The sequence below is a fragment of the Heptranchias perlo genome, chromosome 26, assembly GCF_035084215.1.
Source record: "Heptranchias perlo isolate sHepPer1 chromosome 26, sHepPer1.hap1, whole genome shotgun sequence".
Lineage (NCBI taxonomy): Eukaryota > Metazoa > Chordata > Chondrichthyes > Hexanchiformes > Hexanchidae > Heptranchias > Heptranchias perlo.
Window position 1 is genome coordinate 38,777,056 of NC_090350.1, and position 19,108 is coordinate 38,796,163.

The following is a 19,108-nucleotide window of genomic DNA, read 5'->3' on the forward strand; positions in this document are numbered from 1 at the left end:
GAGAGCTTGGGAGTGCTTCTAGTTGGTGACCCAACTACTGTAAGCTGTCATTCTTACAACATGACAGTCACGGATCAGGCGGAGATTTGTTTTTTAAAAGGTTTTTCATCCTGAAGTGAAATATTCACTCTTCTCCAATATTTCCTCCATTCCCGTGGACAGCATTTAATGTCAACTCAGTGCTTCCCTCATAATGGTACAGCTGTGAAGAGGGTGCTGGGCACAAGCCTATATCCCATCAGTCGATAGCGTAGCTTTCACATCCTACATCACCTTTACTGATTATTTATTTTATCCTCCAGTTTCCACGGATTTACTCCTTGTCCTCTCAAAGTAGCAACTTATGATACAATTCACTTGGTGAAAGAGGCCCTTGAATACTCCATTGCAGGTGGCTAGTCTTTGCACGTGGGTCTGGACAGTGAGTTTCAGCAGTCAATTCATCTGAGGGGGAGGGGGGTGAGGGAGGGCAGGATGAGTTATCTTATCCTGTCCCCATCTGATGTCTAGATCTATGCACTTCAAGTGTGGGAACGTTGAGGCCAATTGTAGCCCTCAGATGAGGCTGGTATCACAACACTGGCCAGGCAGTGAATGGGAGACCCTTTTGGGCTGTATGGCTCAGTACTACAATACTTACCTACTGAGCCATCAGGTGTGTTCATATAAAAATGGTTGATATACATTGGCTTCGCTTTAAAGGTTATCATTCTTTGATGCTCCATGTTTCATTAATCCATCGTTTCATCGAAGTGTTTTAAAAGATAAGGGTGGGACTGTTATGGACCATTTCGATAAAAAATGGATTTAATGCCGGGTAATCCCAATGGTCCGGAATTCCAGTTCTTTCAAGTGTAACAACCTTTTCTTTCATCTTCTTGTGTCAGATGATCATAAGTGATGAGCTGTCAGGAGAAACTTTCCAAACATGTCTTGCAGTGGATGCTGCATCAATCAAAACAGAACCAGTGGTTAAAGAAGAAAGTCAAAAGCCTGTGAGTGTTTCTAATTGATAATAACGTTCCTTTACTGGCTCACCTGTGTTAAACAATCATTCAAATCAATGGTCAAGTGGCAACATTGGTGTTTGTGCGTAAATGTTAAGGAAAATGGTTATGGGATCCCCTGAATTGCTTACCAGGCAAATGCATTGTGTGGTGAGGCATTGAGTCATACAAACCAAGAGTTACCTGATCAATGTCAGGGTTCCTAGTCCCATTCTAGGGAGGAGGTGGTAGAATCAGTCATATTTACCATGGTAGTATGGTGGTTATGCTACTGGACTGGCACCTCAGACGTCGTGAGTTCAAACCCACCATCACAAGGTATGAAATTATATTAAATAAATCTTGAGAACCAGCCAAGAAAAGTTGTTGGATTATTGGTCATTAGTGTATACATATGCATTGCTTTAACCTGTATGTGGCCTGACCTACATCTGACCCCAGTTCCACTTTACATGGTTGACTCTTTAAACTATGTCCAGAAGTGCATGTGTCTGGTTGTTCGGCAAGTCTCCCAAACAGTTGAACATCCTGCTAACGCTCACACTCCAGCCTCTAAAAGATTCGACAAGCTAACCAGTAGGCCACCAGTAGAACTGGCATTAGCCTGCTCTTTCAAGGCAGGAGAAAAAAAACAACAAAAAATTATATAACTAGTTGGTCAGAAAGGCGGCTTCATTTATTTCATGATGTGGAGATGCCGGTGATGGACTGGGGTTGACAATTGTAAACAATTTTACAACACCAAGTTATAGTCCAACAAATTTATTTTAAATTCCACAAGCTTTCGGAGGCTTCCTCCTTCCTCAGGTGAACGGTGTGGAAAATATGTGGTTGATGTTAATTTCAAAAATACTTGGGTTATGTCCATTCTTCTAGTTATAGTAGACCCAATGGTGAAGAGCAGCACAGGCTCACATACCCTGTACCAGTAATCAAGATGTCTACTGTCAATACCACCACAGCAAATGGCGCCAGTTGGAAAACGAGATGCAGGCCTTGCCCAAATATCTGCTTTTCACATGTGATCCTGGACACCATGGAGAAATCCCCTGTCAAGCCCAATCACGTCATGCTCTGAAGTCCAGATATGATTTTTTTTCTTTCATTGGATAGCCATCAGGAACAGAACCCCTTGGATGACTTTCCCTGAAGACCGAAGCCATTGCCTTTGGTCCCGGCCGCAAACTCCGTTCCCCAGCCACCGACTCCATCCCGCTCCCTGGCCACTGTTTGAGGCAGAACCAGACTGCTCGCAACCATGACGTCCTATTTAACCCTGAGATGAGCTTCCGACCACATATCCGCGCCATCACCAAGACCGCCTACTTCCACCTCTGTAACATCGCCCGTCTCCACCCCTGCTTCAGCTCATCTGCTGCTGAAACCCTCAACCATGCCTTTATAACCTATAGACTGAGTTATTCCAGTGCTCTCCTGGCCGGCCTCCCATCTTCCACCCTCCATAAACTTGAGCTCATCCAAAACTCTACTGCCCGTATCCTAACTTGCACCAAGTCCCGTTCACCCATCACCCCTGTGCTCGCTGACCTACATTGGCTCCCGGTCCGGGAATGCCTCGATTTTAAAATTCTCATCCTTGTTTTCAAACCCCTCTATAGCCTCGCCCCCTCCCTATCTCTGTAACCTCCTCCAGCTCTACACCCCTCTGAGATCTCTGCGCGCCAGCAATTCTTGCCTCTGGCACATCCCCGATTTTAATCGCTCCGCCATTGACGGCCGTGCCTTCAGCTGCCTAGGCCCTAAGCTCTGGAATTCCCTTTCTTAACCTCTCCGCCTCTCTACCTCTCTCTCCTTCTTTAAGACGCTCCTTAAAACCTACCTCTTTAACCAAGCTTTTGGTCACCTGTCCTAATAACTCCTTATGTGGCTCGGTGTCAAATTTTGTTTGATAATGCTCCTGTGAAGCACCTTGGGGCATTTTATTATGTTAAAGGCGCTATATAAATGCAAGTTGTTGTTGTTATTCAACTGTCACCATAATTGAGGGATATATTTGCCCCCTCCCCCCAGTACATGCAACAAAGAAAGCAAAAACTTTACTTTTATGAATTCAGAACGGAACAGGAAACAATCCTTGGATGCAACAATGCAGAATTATAAATGTACCAGGTGAGCTGCAAATGTGCACAAGATGATTGACTGCCCATTAGCAAAGGTGGAAAATAATATAGGTTTGGCTGTTGACCAATCAATATTTCAATCATTATGTAAATTACCAATTAAGTCGTTCAAATATTAGCTTGAGGGCTTCTGAATATAAATCGAATGAACTTAATCTAACCTTGTAAGGACAGTGAGGAGACCACAGCTTGGAATAGTGTGTGCAATTTTGGCCCCCTACTTTCAAAAGGATATAGATGTCTAGAGAGGAATAACAACAACTTGCATTTATATAGCACCTTCAGGGCCTTTATATAGACCGCCAATAGTGGAGCGAAGGAAATCCGGAATGCGCAAGAGGCCAGAATTGGAGGAGTGCAGAGATCTTGGAGATTTGTAGGATTGGAGGAGGTTACAGAGATAGGAAGGGGCGAGGCCATGGAAGGATTTGAACACAAGGATGAGAATTTTACCGTGAATTTTACCGTGACATTGGCTCCCGCTCCTTGCTGTACCAGGAGCCAATGTAGGCCAGCGAGCACAGGGGTGATGGGTGAGCGGGATTTGGTGCGAGTTAGGATACGGGCAGCAAATATGATAACGGAGATGATTACGAGTTTTCAGGTTCAATGTTATGCAGAGATGCTCAGAATCAAACTTGTTTTCTTTGAAAAAGAAAAGATCGAGGGGAGGACAACGACCCAGGTCTTTAAATTCTGAGCTGCATAGATTTAAGCATACGATTTTACTCATTAGCACCATTAGGAGGACGCAGGTTCAAAGTTAACAAGCCCCAATGAAACTGGAGATTAGTAAATTAAAATATTCCAACAGAGGAATGGGTGCAAGGAGCAGGGAAGGGGGGGGGGGGTCAATAAAAGCTGTCTGGGTTGTCTCATTCAAAAAGGAGCTGGAGAAATATCTAATTGGGAGTAGGGTCCTGACACTGGGTACCCAAAAAATGGAAAAGTGTTCCATTCTGTGGTGCTGACACCCCTTACTTTGGTGAGCAGTAAAACACGATCAAAATATAAAATGCAATATAGGATCGAGAACAGAATGAGGCTCTTTCACGTCATAAATGGGATCACAGGCCAGGAAATCAATCGCTAGTTAGGGGCCAGTCTGAGGTTTTATCTTGTAACAGTATGAATGTTCTTTCAACTTTTCCCATCATCATATTAATTGAGAGAGACATTCACACTTTCCTCTGGGTGCTGATGTACCAGTCACAAAGGATCAAACATGCAAAACAGATAGTCAAAATCTTCAGAGTGCTTCAGATCTACAGAGGCAGCATCTGCTGGTTTACACATCTGCTGTATACTGCAATTTAAGGTTTAGTCACAGAATTGCTAAATGATTTTATCTTTTTGATGTTTATTTTTTTCCATGTATGGATGCTGGCTCCCAATATTATGTCACCAAACTTTTTTACAAAAACTTTTTTATTTGGAGAAATCTTTTGCTGATCATGTTGTTTGTGTTGTGGAATGGGACACTTTCCACATCTGGTACTCACTGTCAGTGTCAAGCATTCCCAGGTCAGGCATAGCACATTTAGAGACAGAGTAAAGCTCCCTCTGAAGCTCCTTCAACAACATGGCTCAGCTCCAACCTCAGAAGAACAGCTCCCATTGTGCTAGTGTGATATCTCTGCATTTCCCATACCAGTTTTGTGCTTTAGGCTCATCACGTCTTTAAACCTCAGTAATGCCTCTTTTTTTTTGCCTAATGTTTTATTGAAATGAAACAAATATTAAGCAGATTTATCACAGGATTTTCAGGTTAGAAAAACATTAAACAAACAGATTTAAAACAATTAACATCAATTGCAATTATTTTTCATGGAGCTGTTAATAGTCTTTTCAGTATGCAGTGTAAATGGGATATTTTGATTAAACATATTTTAAAATCAAATAAAAATACAATTCTTATGCAATTTGAAGGAAATAGACCTGGAATTTCTTCTGCATTTATACCGTTATGTCGTTCTGCTTCTTTGCAACAAGTAATGAGGCAGCCTCTGGGAGTAAAATAATTGTTCCTCAATCTTTGCAATCTTTCCTAAAAACATTATACTTGTATTAAATCAAACAGAAATGAATAAATAATAACTAGTTGATCTCATTCAGCAAAGCTCACAGCCATAAAGAAACATCATTTTAAAATATTGAACACAATATTGATAATTATTGACTATTTTATCCCAAATTATTTTAGTTGTTTTCCATATTTATTTTTTAAAATGTTTTTTCTTCTGTAATATTTAACTTGCAATCCCCAGTTTCATTTTGTACTCAATGTAATTACTCTTCTTTTGTGATTCTCTTCTGTTTTAAAATGTTCACTTGTGCAAAATTGCATTTTCTGTTTTTGTGTGTATTTAACAAACTGCTATGTCTATTTTTAAATAACCTACTTACTCCTTAACAGCATAAATTGTGATTAAATCTGTTTATTTATTAAGGCAATCAATTTTGTTTGAACAAAGAGGGAGGGAGTGAGCGGGGCTGGGAGAGAGGGGACGTTAATGAATGGTGAAGTCTGAGGCTGGAGAGGGAGTGCCACTTATACAGGGATTGCAAGAGACCAGAGAGCTGAATTGAGGAGGGGTGGGAGAGTGTCTAGAGGAGGGTTCCCCTGCCAGGACTGACAATGGCGGAAGCTTGGTTTGTATAAAGGAGTGAGAGGATTGAGGAGAGGGTGGCCCCAAGCATTATGATGGAAGCTGAGCTAAGCAGTAGCTCATGAGAATGGTAGAGCATTGCTTGCCTCAGAATGTTGAGTCTCAGTTGGATGGGCTGGGCCCAAGATGTAATGGTGGAGTGAATACTTGAGGGTAAGGATATTCAGAATGCTCACTGGGGAGCGGAGGAGAAGAGTTGTTGGAGTGATTAGAACATGGGATGGATAGGGTTGTCACTTTTTTTCTAGATTATTGAACTTTTCATTTGTTATATTATAAATTTTATATTTTTTGGATGAACAGCGGAGCTGTAGTGGAAATTGTGAGAGCATACTTGAATCTTTCTCCTTCGTGACACATTAACACTGCGCGGTTAACACTTTTCTAGTTGCTGATGTGCATCTACACATCTACGTTGTGTTTTTTTATTTCTTGTGATTGTAACTTGTGATGATTTTCACTTGTTTGTGATTTCTTTTATGGTTGACCTTTGAAGATTCTTTAAATCATCTCTTACTATTGGCATTTGGTTGAATTTAAAAATTGTATGTAAATTTGTTATTCTGTACACAGAGGACAGTGTGCAGGAATGGGAAAGGATTTTTGTAGCACAAATCAACCTGACAGCATTAGTTGACGGTCTGAGTGACACAATCATGAGTTTGTGAGGTTAGTTAAATTTGAGTGCTCAAAAAAAAATTTTTGTAAGTGTCTGCAATCATTCTGTATCTGCCATGGTATTCTGTCAGCAAGTTGTTCATTATTTTTTTGGTGGGGAGGGAGAGGCTTTCTGTTAACTATACAACAGCAACTTGCATTTATATAATGTCTTTAATGTAGTAAAACGGCCCAAGGTGCTTCATAGGAGGGCTATCAAACAAAATTTGACACCGAGCCACATTAGGAGATATTAGGACAGGTGACCAAAACTTGGTCAAAGAGAGAGGTTTTAAGGAGCATCTTAAAAGAGAGGTTGAGAAGTGGAGAGGTTTAGGGAGGGAATTCCAGAGCATTAGGGCCTAGGCATCTGAAGGCACTGCTACCAATGGTGGAGCAGTGAAAAACGGGGATGCACAAGAGGCCAGGATTGGAAGGGCGCAGAGATCTCGGAGGGTTGTAGGGATGGAGGAATTAAAGAGATAGGGAGGGACAAGGCCGTGGAAGGATTTGAAAACAAGGATGAGAATTTTAAAATTGAGCCGTTGCTGGACCAAGAGCCAATGTAGGTCAGCGAACGCATGGGTAATGGGTGAATGTGACTTGCTGTGAGTTAGGATATGGACAGCAGAGTTTTGGATGAGCTCAAGTTTACAGAGGGTGCAAGGTGGGAGGCCAGCCAGGAGAGTATTGGAATAGTCAATCCTTCGGAATACAACAGTCTGCAATTAATGTTGATGAGGGTGTGAGAAGCAATGGGAAGAAAATTAAGGGGAAAAAGAAAAAAATTACAATCTTAAACAGCATTAGAAATACCACATAATCAGTACCATTCTTGCAGGTGGGATATTACAGTCAAGAAACTACTCATTCACCAGCTGCAGCATAACATACAGTGATGGGGAAAACTAGCAATAACATCACAGTTAGTTCCGTAATTTCAAAAAGCAACATTACTCATAGTCGTTGTCATTATAGTTATGCAAAAGACTAATCAGTTTCAGACCAATCGTTAATCTCTCACATCACTTTCAACTCAAAGAATAAATGTTATTTTAACATAACCACCTGTGACCTCCATTATTTAAAGTGAATTTTTTTTCCAAACTCCAGTTAAAACTAATGTACATTTCAGTCTCAAATAAAACAGTTTACTGACTAGAAATTTCATTTTTACTCAATATCACACTTAGATACTAGCAGCATTGCAATTTTGGCTTTTAAAGCAACATTTGTCTTATTGATACAGCCCAATGCCAGTTTCCGTAAGTGGATTCTATCCCTCACAGTCTGAGATATCTGCCTTTGGAGAAAAACTGTAACTGAGGTTTAACATTAAGTTGGATTGCAGTAAATTTTGTACTGGAATTTATGTAAGATCCCTTACACATTAATCAGGTGGAGGAAAATATCACATGCTAAAACAGACTCATGTTTATTTGCAGATAAATATACAGAAGCAAAAAATATTGACTATGTACTACAAAATACAAGCAAGTACCTTTTAAAATACATACATCCAAAATGACTGCTCAAAAGGGCCAGTTGCTTTCTCAGTTCTTTCTTAGTCTTTTGGAATTAAACAGTCTCTTAGAATAAACAATGTCTTGCCATATCCCTCATTTCACATGAAAGAACAACAACAACTTGCATTTATATCGCGCCTTTAACATAGTAAAATGTCCCAAGGTGCTTCACAGGTGCGCAATCAGACAAAAATTGACACTGAGCCAAAGAAGGAGACATTAGGACAGGTGACCAAACGCTTGGTCAAAGAAGAAGGTTTTAAGCAGAGTCTTAAAGGAGGAGAGAGAGGTGGAGAGGCAAAGAGGTTTAGGGAGAGAACTCCAGAGCTTAGGGCCTGGATGGCTGAAGGCACGGCCGCCAATGGTGGAGCGATGGAAGTGGGGAATGCTAATGATGCTCTTTAGCCTGAACATTCTTCAGAAATCCAGGGAGAACGAAGGAACCACAGAAAGTTCCTGACTTTTATCTCCCAATTCCTTGGACGAGGAAAGTAATCTAATTGATTTAGAAACCAAGACATCTGATAACAATGTTATCCGTCAATGTTACAATAGGGAGGCATTTTTTTGTGCAATCAGAACTCACCACGTGCAACTTTCATGCAAAACAACCAACCATTTTAATACTTAAAACAAGCAGAAATCATATTATAAAATCATAACTAACTAGTTATATATATGTTGTGGAGATGCCGGTGATGGACTGGGGTGGACAAATGTAAGGAATCTTACAACACCAGGTTATAGTCCAACAAATTTATTTTAAAATCACAAGCTTTCGGAGATTATCCCCTTCGTCAGGTGATTTCGGAGATTATCCCCTTCACCTGACGAAGGGGATAATCTCCGAAAGCTTGTGATTTTAAAATAAATTTGTTGGACTATAACCTGGTGTTGTAAGATTCCTTATAGTTATATATTTCTTTAAATCCTGGGCACATTTGGTGGCACATTGTCACAGTATATACATTGCAGCCAGGCAGCTGAATTGAATGGAATGTCCCACAAATGACGATTCCATTTAACACCATAAATGAGCAATCGGATATCATTTCATCTGGGAGGAACAGAGCCAAGTAACCCTCTTGGAGGTAAATAAAGCTTTATTTGGGAGTATTGCTTTTTCTATATACACATTGAAACCAACACTACAGATTGCACAATCTGTGACAGGCACACTGTGTCATTGTACAACAGCTGAAGCTTTCAATAAGCACCGCGCAGAGCCCTTGGGGCAGCTGTTGCTAGAATGGCTTCCAATATCTTTTAATCCCAAGGTTTACATCATCTTCCAGCTGTTTAATCACTGAAGTTTCTCCTGGCTCCTCACAAAGTGAATTTAATTTTCTATCCAAGATCAGTGCTGTCCACTTGCTTCCATAGTGTAAGTTCATGATTTTTCAGTTTATAAACTAGTTTATACACCAACAGAATTCCAAACCATGTCTATTACCAATGAGAGTTACTGCACTAATATTAAAATTATGCTGATGGGTTCACATATAATAGATGTATAGTGTATAGCTGACTGTGAGCTATAAGGTAGGAATTCAGCTCAGTGGTTGTGATGAAACTCTAGCAGAATCCTGAAACTGAAGTCACTGTTGAAAGTAAGTCTCCCAATGGCTCAATTGGCAAATACACAGCTTAGTGTGAAATTGAGACACACAGACCAGGAAGGTTCCAGGTACAATAACTTGTCTGTGCATCTCAGGTAAAAAATACTTCATCTGTACTGAGTTAGCCGACCTCAGTCAGTGCAGCAGCAACTGTAATTAGCCTCTGGTGTCGGCCTTGGCTCGGTTTGTCGCACTCTCACCTCTGGGTTGGAAGGTCATGGGTTCAAGTCCCACTCCAGAGACTTGAGCACATAATCTAGGCTAACACTTCAGCGCAGTACTGAGGGAGCGCTGCACTGTCAGAGGTGCCGTCTTTCGGATGTGATATTAAAACAGAGTTCCTGCTTGCGTTCTCAGGAGGTTGTAAAAGATCCCATGGAACTTTTCAATGAAGAGCGGGGGAGATCTCCTCGATGTCCTGGCCAATATTTATCCCTCAACCAAAATCACTGGAACAGATTATCTAGTCATTACTTCATCGCTGTTTGTGGGACCTTGCTGTGCGCAAATTGGCTGCCGCATTTTCCTACATTACAACAGTGATTACACTTCCAAAGTACTTCATCCTGAGGTCATGAAAGGTGCGATTATAAAATGTCCTTCCTTCCTTTTAAAAAAAACACCTTCCTGTTAAAAACTTTGGCAAGGTATTGGAGGGCTTCCCCAGCAGAGGGGAGAGAAAAAAAACCTGCTAACTCCTCCTTCTATAAAATGTAGAAAAGTTCTAACTTGGTTAGATTTTCTATTCCCTTATATGGTGGGCAGACAAGTAACTGTGGAACTGATGTCACGTAGGCCCAAGTAAAGGGTATCATAAAGCAGATGATAATATAGGACCTGTTGTTTTGTGGTATCTGGTGATAAATACTCTGCATTGAGTTTATTTTGTTCGGGGGGTGGGGGGGCTTGGAAAGAAGACATACCCGTATCCTGTGGTCTATCAGTGATTCAGAATATATTACAAAGGACAGTCCAACAGTAATGCCACAATACAGTCCCATTATTCTTTGTGAGCACAACTGCCTTGTGAATGCAGTTTGTCAAGGTCTTTTCTCATGAGTGAGAGAACATTGGGAAGGAGTCACCAACTGATGGAATGTCCTATTTATGCTATGCAGGTGCGAATTAACGCATGGGCCTACGTGGTTCCCCACCTGCCATATCAGGTGCTAGGGTTGCCAACCCTCCAGGATTGTCCTGGACTCTCCAGGAATTAAAGATTAACTTCCTGGACCCTGCTGCCTGGGAGAAAAATTACAGTGATATTGCAGCAAATTGTGTGTCTTTTCCATTTTCTTTGAACACTCTTGTTTATTAGTTATCAAAATATTGGAGATGGGAAAAAAGGCCGTTTGGCGGGGTGATTGGAGGGGGGAGGTCATGTGATGAAACATCCAGGAATGCGCCCAAGCAGAGTTGGCAACCCTACCTGGGGCCCCCAATAAAACACACCATAACACAGAAAAACTGCATATAATCGCTAGATCAGTCTCATTTAAGTGTAGTATATTGTGATATCTTTTGCTTTATTATTGATGCAGTTTACTACATGTTTGTGTTTAAATGGATGGAGGGGGTGGGGGATTCCGCAAAGGGTGCGGAGATAATGCCCTTTGGTGCCCTAATGTGCTTGGTGCCCGGAGCCCCACGAATTCTCAATCCGTCTCAGACGCTGTATACTGTTGAGCTGGATTTAACCTGTTCCAGGATGCTGTGCATGACTTGGACCGTTAAATGGTCTAAGTCGTGCACCTGTGCATCATAAATAAGCCTCCAAGGTCTTGACCAGACCTATGTCTATAACGTCAATATGTTTAATCGCAGATTGTACAAAGAAGCCAAAACCTCAAACTTTGAAGAGGGAGGGTGAAAAGTCAGTGTATTTCATGCTTCTTGAAAATGATGACTCATATTAAATACAAAAATTGTTGTATTTTAGGTCAGCCAAGTCATCAGTCTGGGCGAATATAGAGACACTTCTGCAAAACATGAATCTGTCACATCAACAGAGAAAGGTAGTTTTATACACAAATATCTAAACTGGCTTAAAGGCTCCGACTGACAGTATTCTGACTGGTTTTGCAATGTTAGATTGTGTTATCAGATCTGGGCAAATATTTGTGATAAATGCATTGGGTAAAGTTGTTTATGTTATTTCCATAAGAGGATGCAACAAGTAACAACTTACATTTATGATAGCTGATCTCCCGAATGTTACTCACGGTTATCTGAGGTTCAAAGGCAGTTTTCCCAGCTGGAAAGTCTAGAACTAGGGCGTCATAGTCTCAAAATAAGGAGTCGGCCAGTTAGGACCAGATGAGGAAAAGTTTCTTCACTCAGAGGGGTGTGAATCTTTGGAATTCTCTACCCCAGAGGGCTGTGATGCTCAGTCATTGAGTATATTCAAGACTGAGATCGATAGATTTTTGGACATTAAGGGAATCAAGGGATATAGGGATAGGGCGGGAAAGTGGAGTTGAGGCAGAAGATCAGCCATGATCTTATTGAATGATGGAGCAGGCTCGGTGTTGGGGGGGGAGGGGGGGACGTTTGGCCTACTCCTGCTCCTATTTCTTATGTTATGTTGCTTAAGGTGGTCATATGTGGTCACATTCCAAGCCAGAGAGTGCAGTACAGCAGGGAGCAGAACACAGAACTTCAAAACAAATACCACTAGGCCTGAAGAGACGGAGGGACTGGTCATGGTTTTTCTTCAGGTAACTATTAACCTCAAAACAAACTCATCAGAGTAGTGAAAAAACATCAGTTTATTTACTTTGAACACTCGCGCAGTTCCAAAATCTCCATTATTTGCTACTCAGAATGTTTCCGAAGACCTCAAGCAGGACTTTTGTTCATGGGTAACCACTACCTGATGGTTCATTTCCAGAGGAGTAGAATACAAAAGCAGGGAGGTAATGTTAAATTTATATAGAACCTTAAATTAGACCACACTTGGAGTATGGTGTGCAATTCTGGTCTCCATACTACTAAAAAGGATATTGAAGCACTGGAGAAAAAGTGCAGGAAAGTTTTACAAACATGTTAACTAGAATTGAGAGAATGCAACTATCAGGAAAGATTGAGCAGGCTGGGGTCTCTTCACTGGGGGAAAAAAAGAAGGCTAAGAAGAGATCTGATAGAGGTCTTCAAAATTTATGAAGTGTTTCAATAGGGTGAATGTGAACAAACCGTTTCCACTTGTGGGTGAGTCCAGAACAAAGGGACATAAATATAAGACAGTCGCGAACAGATCAAATAAAGAATTTAGGAAGAATTTCTTTACACAGTGGTGAGAAAGTGGAACTCACTGCCACATGGAGTGGTTGATGCAGATACCATTGATGCTTTTAATAGGAGGCTTGATGCATAAATGGGGGAGAAGTGAATAGAGGGATACGGGAGCAGGATAGGAAGAGATCATTAGAGCAGGAGGAAGGTCGTATGGAGTATAAGCACTGGCATTGACCAGTTGGGTAAAATGGCCTGTTTCTGTGCTGTACATTCTATGTAGTTCATTTCACATCTTACCTGTTTAATAGCAACAGGGATGTGGAAAACTGTGGTGGTAGCTGTTCCAAAGCTTTTCCAATCAGAAGGCTGTACGTGGGATTTTTTTTTTGTTCCTTCAATCAGAAATCAGGATTTGTCTTTAAAGCACCTGATTTTTGTTTTGGATTGACAGCAAAATTGTCCAGTCACATAGTTTTTTTTTTATTCGTTCATGGGATGTGGGTGTCGCTGGCAAGGCCAGCATTTACTGCCCATCCCTAATTGCCCTTGAGAAGGTGGTGGTGAGCCGCCTTCTTGAACCGCTGCAGTCCGTGTGGTGAAGGTTCTCCCACAGTGCTGTTAGGAAGGGAGTTCCAGGATTTTGACTCAGCGACGATGAAGGAACGGCGATATATTTCCAAGTCGGGATGGTGTGTGACTTGGAGGGGAACGTGCAGGTGGTGTTGTTCCCATGTGCCTGCTGCCCTTGTCCTTCCAGGTGGTAGAGGTCGAGGGTTGGGGGAGGTGCTGTCGAAGAAGCCTTGACGAGTTGCTGCAGTGCATCCTGCGGATGGGGCACACTGCAGCCACTGTGCGCCAGGGTGGAGGGAGTGAATGTTTAGGGTGGTGGATAGGGTGCCAATCAAGCAGGCTGCTTTGTCCTGGATGGTGTCGAGCTTCTTGAGTGTTGTTGGAGTTGCACTCATCCAGACAAGTGGAGAGTATTCCATCACACTCCTGACTTGTGCCTTGTAGATGGTGGAAAGGCTTTGGGGAGTCAGGAGGTGAGTCACTCGCCGCAGAATACCCAGCCTCTGACCTGCTTTCATAGCCACAGTATTTATGTGGTTGGTCCAGTTAAGTTTCTGGTCAATGGTGACCCCCAGGATGTTGATGGTGGGGGACTCGGCGATGGCAATGCCATTGAATGTCAAGGGGAGGTGGCCAGACTCTCTCTTGTTGGAGAAGGTCATTGCCTGGCATTTGTCTGGCGCGAATGTTACTTGCCACTTATCAGCCCAAGCCTGGATGTTGTCCAGGTCTTGCTGCATGCGGGCACGGACTGCTTCATTATGTGAGGGGTTGCGAATGGAACCGAACGCTGTGCAATTATCAGCGAACATCCCCATTTCTGACCTTATGATGGAGGGAAGGTCATTGATGAAGCAGCTGAAGATGGTTAGGCCTAGGACACTGCCCTGAGGAACTCCTGCAGCAATGTCCTGGGGCTGAGACGATTGGCCTCCAACAACTACTACCATCTTCCTTTGTGCTAGGTATGTTCAAATGAACGTTAAAGATCCTAAGGCACCAAAGGACATTATCCCAATTAACATTCCTCCCTCAACTAACACCACTGAAAACAGATTAGTGGTCATTAATCTGATTGCCTTTTGTGGAATCTTGCTATATGCAAAATGGCTGCTGGGCTTGCTTGCCGATCTAACAACAGGTGTTGCACTTCAAAGTAATTCTTTGTATGTGAAGCCATTCAAGATAAGGCCCTATATAAATGAAAGTCTTCTTTCACCTGCAAACAACACTCAGATTTGCGTATTTATTACTATGCAAAGTATCTTACTTTGTATTGCTGTATTATGATTCATTATGTTTTTGTTTTGTTTTACAGAGTTCCACAAAGACCATCCAGCACTGAACTCAGACCCACTGCAGCACCACCTAGAGCCTGATGTCATTATAGTACTGGCCGCTCATTTAACACTTGTCGTCTCTGTTCTAGTAATAGGTTGCAGGTGCTTGTGCGTCCAAAAGCAAAGCATAAACAGCAGTGTCGATGTGGAAGAGCTGATAGTGACTGTAGGTTTAATTAGCTGTATAGCAGCTGCACTGTTTGCACTGCTGGGGGCTACCATAATTTTATTCATCCGTATATTGCTAGCAAAGTTCCCATAGCTCTACATCGCCTTTCCAAGGCAATAAAACGTTTAGCTGACGCAACACACCTTTATGCTTGTTTTATTTAGTGTAGATAATTGGCGCAGGAGTTTCCGGCGCTTGGCTGAAAATATGTTTAGGTGTATTCAGTGCGTACATGCATGTCATTTAAGGATTTATAGATAAGCTTTTCAGACAAGCTTTGGTATTAAGTTTGACTCCATATATACATGTCAGAGACCTGTTGGATACATACATATATACTTAGGTTAAGATTGTGGGTTCAAGTCCCACTCCAGAGACTTGAGCACAAAATCTAGGCTGACACTCCAGTGCTGTACTGAGGGAGTGCTGCACTGTCGGTAGTGCCATCTTTCAGATGAGGCGTTAAACGAATGCCTCGTTTGCCCTCTCAGGTGGACGTAGAAGATCTCACAGCACTATTTCGAAGAATAGTAGGGGAGTTCTCCCCGGTCGGTGTCCAGGCCAATATTTATCCCCTTTGTGGGACCTTGCTGTGCACAAATTGGCTGCCACATTTCCTAAATTACAACAGTGACTATGTTTCAAAAGTACTGAGAATGAGAGGTGATCTCATTGAGACATATAAGATTATTAGGGGGCTTGATAGGGTAGATGCTGAGAGGTTTTCTCCCCTGGAGAAAGAGTCTAGAACTAGGGGGCATTGTCGCAGGATAAGGGGTTGGCCATTCAAGACTAAGATGAGGAGGAATTTCTTCACGCACAGGGTCGTGAATCTTTGGAATTCTCTACCCCAGAGGGCTGTGGATGCTGAGTCATTGAATATATTCAAGGCGGAGATGGATAGATTTTTGGACTCTAGGGGAATCAAGGGATATGGGGATTGGGCGGGAAAGTGGAGTTGAGGTCAAAGATCAGCCATGATCTGATTAAATGGCGGAGCAGGCTCGAGGGGCCATATGGCCTACTCCTGCTCCTATTTTTTATGTTCTTATGTACTTCATTGGCTGTAAAGTGGTTTGGGATGTCCTGAGGTCATGAGAGGCACTATATAAATGCAAGTTCTTTTTATGTAAACAGTGAATCCAACTGAATAATGCATGAACATCATACCTCTGCACTGTCCTACCTTAAATCAGTGTGCCCCAACATTAAGCAGTGCCATAGCGAAAGACAGCAGTACAGCACGAGATCTCTAACCCAGCAAAATCTGATTTGCTGATTCTACTGGAAACTGTAATCCTGAGGCAAACACCAAATATCGGGTCCTGCCCTTACATTTTACGGATAGAGAAGTATGCTAAGGACCATTTTGTATCCTACAGCATGGGTGACCAAACTACAGTCCAAGAGGCATTTCTGGCCCTCAAGTCCTGACAGTCTGGCTCACAAAGCTCTGTTCTATTTGAGTTTACATAATCTCACTTACGGGTTTGTCCTGTTTGAATTCCACGGCCTGGATGTAACGGCTGTTCGCAATGCTGTTGTTTGACTGGTAAATAAATCCTAAATCAAAACACCAAGATCTGTTGGTTTCCACAACTTAGAATATATGCAAATTTATGGAAGATAGATTTAAACTACTATAGGCACCCAAGTGCCAACAAAGATAACAAGCTCACACCCTCCTATCGTATAGGTCCCAATACATTTTCTGTTTTAAAAAAAAAATCTTGTTTATATTAATGATAAAGTCTAGATTGGAAATGAAATAAGGACTTTATATTTTGGTAATGTAGCACTTAATTAACACTTTAGAAGACACAAAGTTCCCTCAGAACAGTGCAGAAACGTCACTTGGTTCTATCATTGTTGTCATGGCAGTGACTGCAGGGTCCATTTTAAATTGGTTAATTCAGGTCGCCTTGTTTATTAATAGCAGTGTGAGTGACAAGAAAATGTTTGCTACATGATTTCCTCTAGCGTTTAGGTGAGGGGAAGATAACTGTTAAAGATCGAGAAGTCGAGAGTCTGGGTGCTGCAATGGGTCAGCAACATTTCCCTTTCGCCTCTGGGAGCTGGATTCAAAAAACTCAGAATGATGGAATGAAAGTTTGTTCTCTGTGCCAGTTGTAAGTTGTTGGATGAAATGAGCTTGTGGAGTTTCACCCCACTTCCTTATGGAGATGACACTAAAGCCCGAAACTGTCTATTAAGTTGGCAATAGTTGACAATCTCACTTAAGAGGCCACAGGAGACCTGGTGTTAGAAATGAAAAATCATGACAGTATAGGGTGTTCTTCTGTGCCTGGAGTCAGGGCAGAATGGATAGACGTTTACTTTGCATCTTGATACTATACCTGCCCTGGGAGTGCTCGAATGCAACACTGGATGCTTCTAAAAGGGAAAATGCACCATTTCCCAGCACCACCATCCTTCATCTTAATGAGCACAAAAATTCATCCAAAAAAATCTTTAAACAGCAAACATGTTCCATTACATCGATATAAAGAACATAAAATATTTCAGTGAAAAATGTTACAAATGCAACCCTAAGTGGAAAAACAAATAATCCATTCATTCCGATTTAATCATAGAATTCTAGTGGGACACCAGATCATATCCCATGCATTCCCAACATATTGACTTCATTATCTAAGTGGTACCTAAATTATGTTTAACACAAAGCATGTCAAATTAATCTGCTGCCAAAATTCACTTGGAGGCAATACATTACAGACCTAAATACATAATTTCTCATTTCTAATTTTTTTTCCCATCTTTTAGATCTCCCCATTCCCTGGCTAACAATTGAGTTGAGCAACCTGTTCTCTTCCAACATAACTTTTGAGGCATTTACACGGAGGTGAGAAGGCATGTCCACGTGGCTCACCCATTTTAAAAAAAAAATATTATCTACTGTTGAGTTCCAACATGCCATGGAGAGGTAAAATGTAGCTTTGCACCTATGGTTTCCACATTAAGTGAACCCCTTGTTTCTGTTGAACTATTGCGAGAAAGATATCAGACAAAATCCAAGGCTCTCCTTCTCCAGAGCCCTCTTATGCACCATAATGTAGAAGGGATAGAGACCAAGAGGCTGTCTCCAATCCATCCTCTAATCTAGGATAGTGCAAGAGATCATCAATGATAAAATGCCACCAGGTGAAGGATAAACCTTTTGCAGGGATTTTGGTATAAAGTTCTCACAGGATTGCATTAGGGAAGTGCATATTGAGATAGGAGAGTCACTTTTGTATGTGCTGGCACTCTAAGAGCACACTACTCTTTCTTGTTCTTCCCCAAGTCCTCAGGACTCTCATCCTGATCTCAAACAGCACCCAGGAGAGACAGAGAGCCCACGATGACAATGAATGCTAGGTGTGACATGTGCTTGCAAAGGGGACTAATCCTGGAACAGCCCCAAATGCTCTTTTGTCAAACAAGACAGGATGGGGTTGCACTTTTCAAGGTACTCGGGCGATGCACGTACACCAGTCAGTGCTGCATCAGCAGCTGGCTTCCTTGAGTTGGCATTTACATTACCCGAGATTCTCGCCCACCTGTCCTTTTGTAGTGAGCACACTTTGAATTGCAGACATTTTGTGTTTTGCTTTGTGTTCTTGTGCTCAAACAGTGCCAGCTTTTCCCAAGATTAATATTGCTGCGTTAATGGGTCTCTAAGGGCTGTTTTCCTTCTGAAAAATGAAACAATTTTTGCAGGCTCTAAAATAGTCGAGACATCTAAAGGCGCATTGAAATCAGGCTCGACAACAGGGAAAGGTGTTCTCTACTTCAGCGGGTTTAAAAAGTAACAAAAATGTTTTACTTTTTAAATGCACTGCAACAGCTTATAATCTGAGCAGAAAATAGTTGGAGAATACAACCATGGTTCCTGCCTGAAGGATTTTCTTTTAAAGCAACAAGCATCCTTCAAATGTTGGAAACAATTAGCAGGTCAATCTGTATATCAGAGTCTAGGTTTTGGGTGTGTACTTTTCTTCAGAAATGTACCTGAAACGTAATCTGTTTATTCATCAGGGGCTAATTGAACTGTTGTGCTTTTCTGTTTTTACTTCAGATTTCCAGCATCTGGTTTTTATCCCTCAAATTTTGCTGATTGCATATCTTCCCTATGAGGTTTCCAATTTTTGTTCCTTATTTATTCACTTTTCAATT

The 19,108-nt window shown here is 41.8% G+C and overlaps 1 protein-coding gene across 1 annotated transcript in view; it reads left to right on the forward strand.

The window, feature by feature from the left end:
- The window catches only part of LOC137342771 (uncharacterized), a 36,537-nt gene extending 21,505 nt beyond the window's left edge, over nucleotides 1-15,032 (forward strand). Inside the window, exons 3-5 of the mRNA XM_068006948.1 lie at nucleotides 888-995; nucleotides 11,559-11,634; nucleotides 14,742-15,032. Coding sequence (XP_067863049.1) covers nucleotides 888-995; nucleotides 11,559-11,634; nucleotides 14,742-15,025 — 468 coding nt within the window. The 3' untranslated portion in view covers nucleotides 15,026-15,032. The remainder of the gene's footprint in view (nucleotides 1-887; nucleotides 996-11,558; nucleotides 11,635-14,741) is intronic.
- The last annotated feature ends 4,076 nt before the right edge of the window (nucleotides 15,033-19,108 follow it).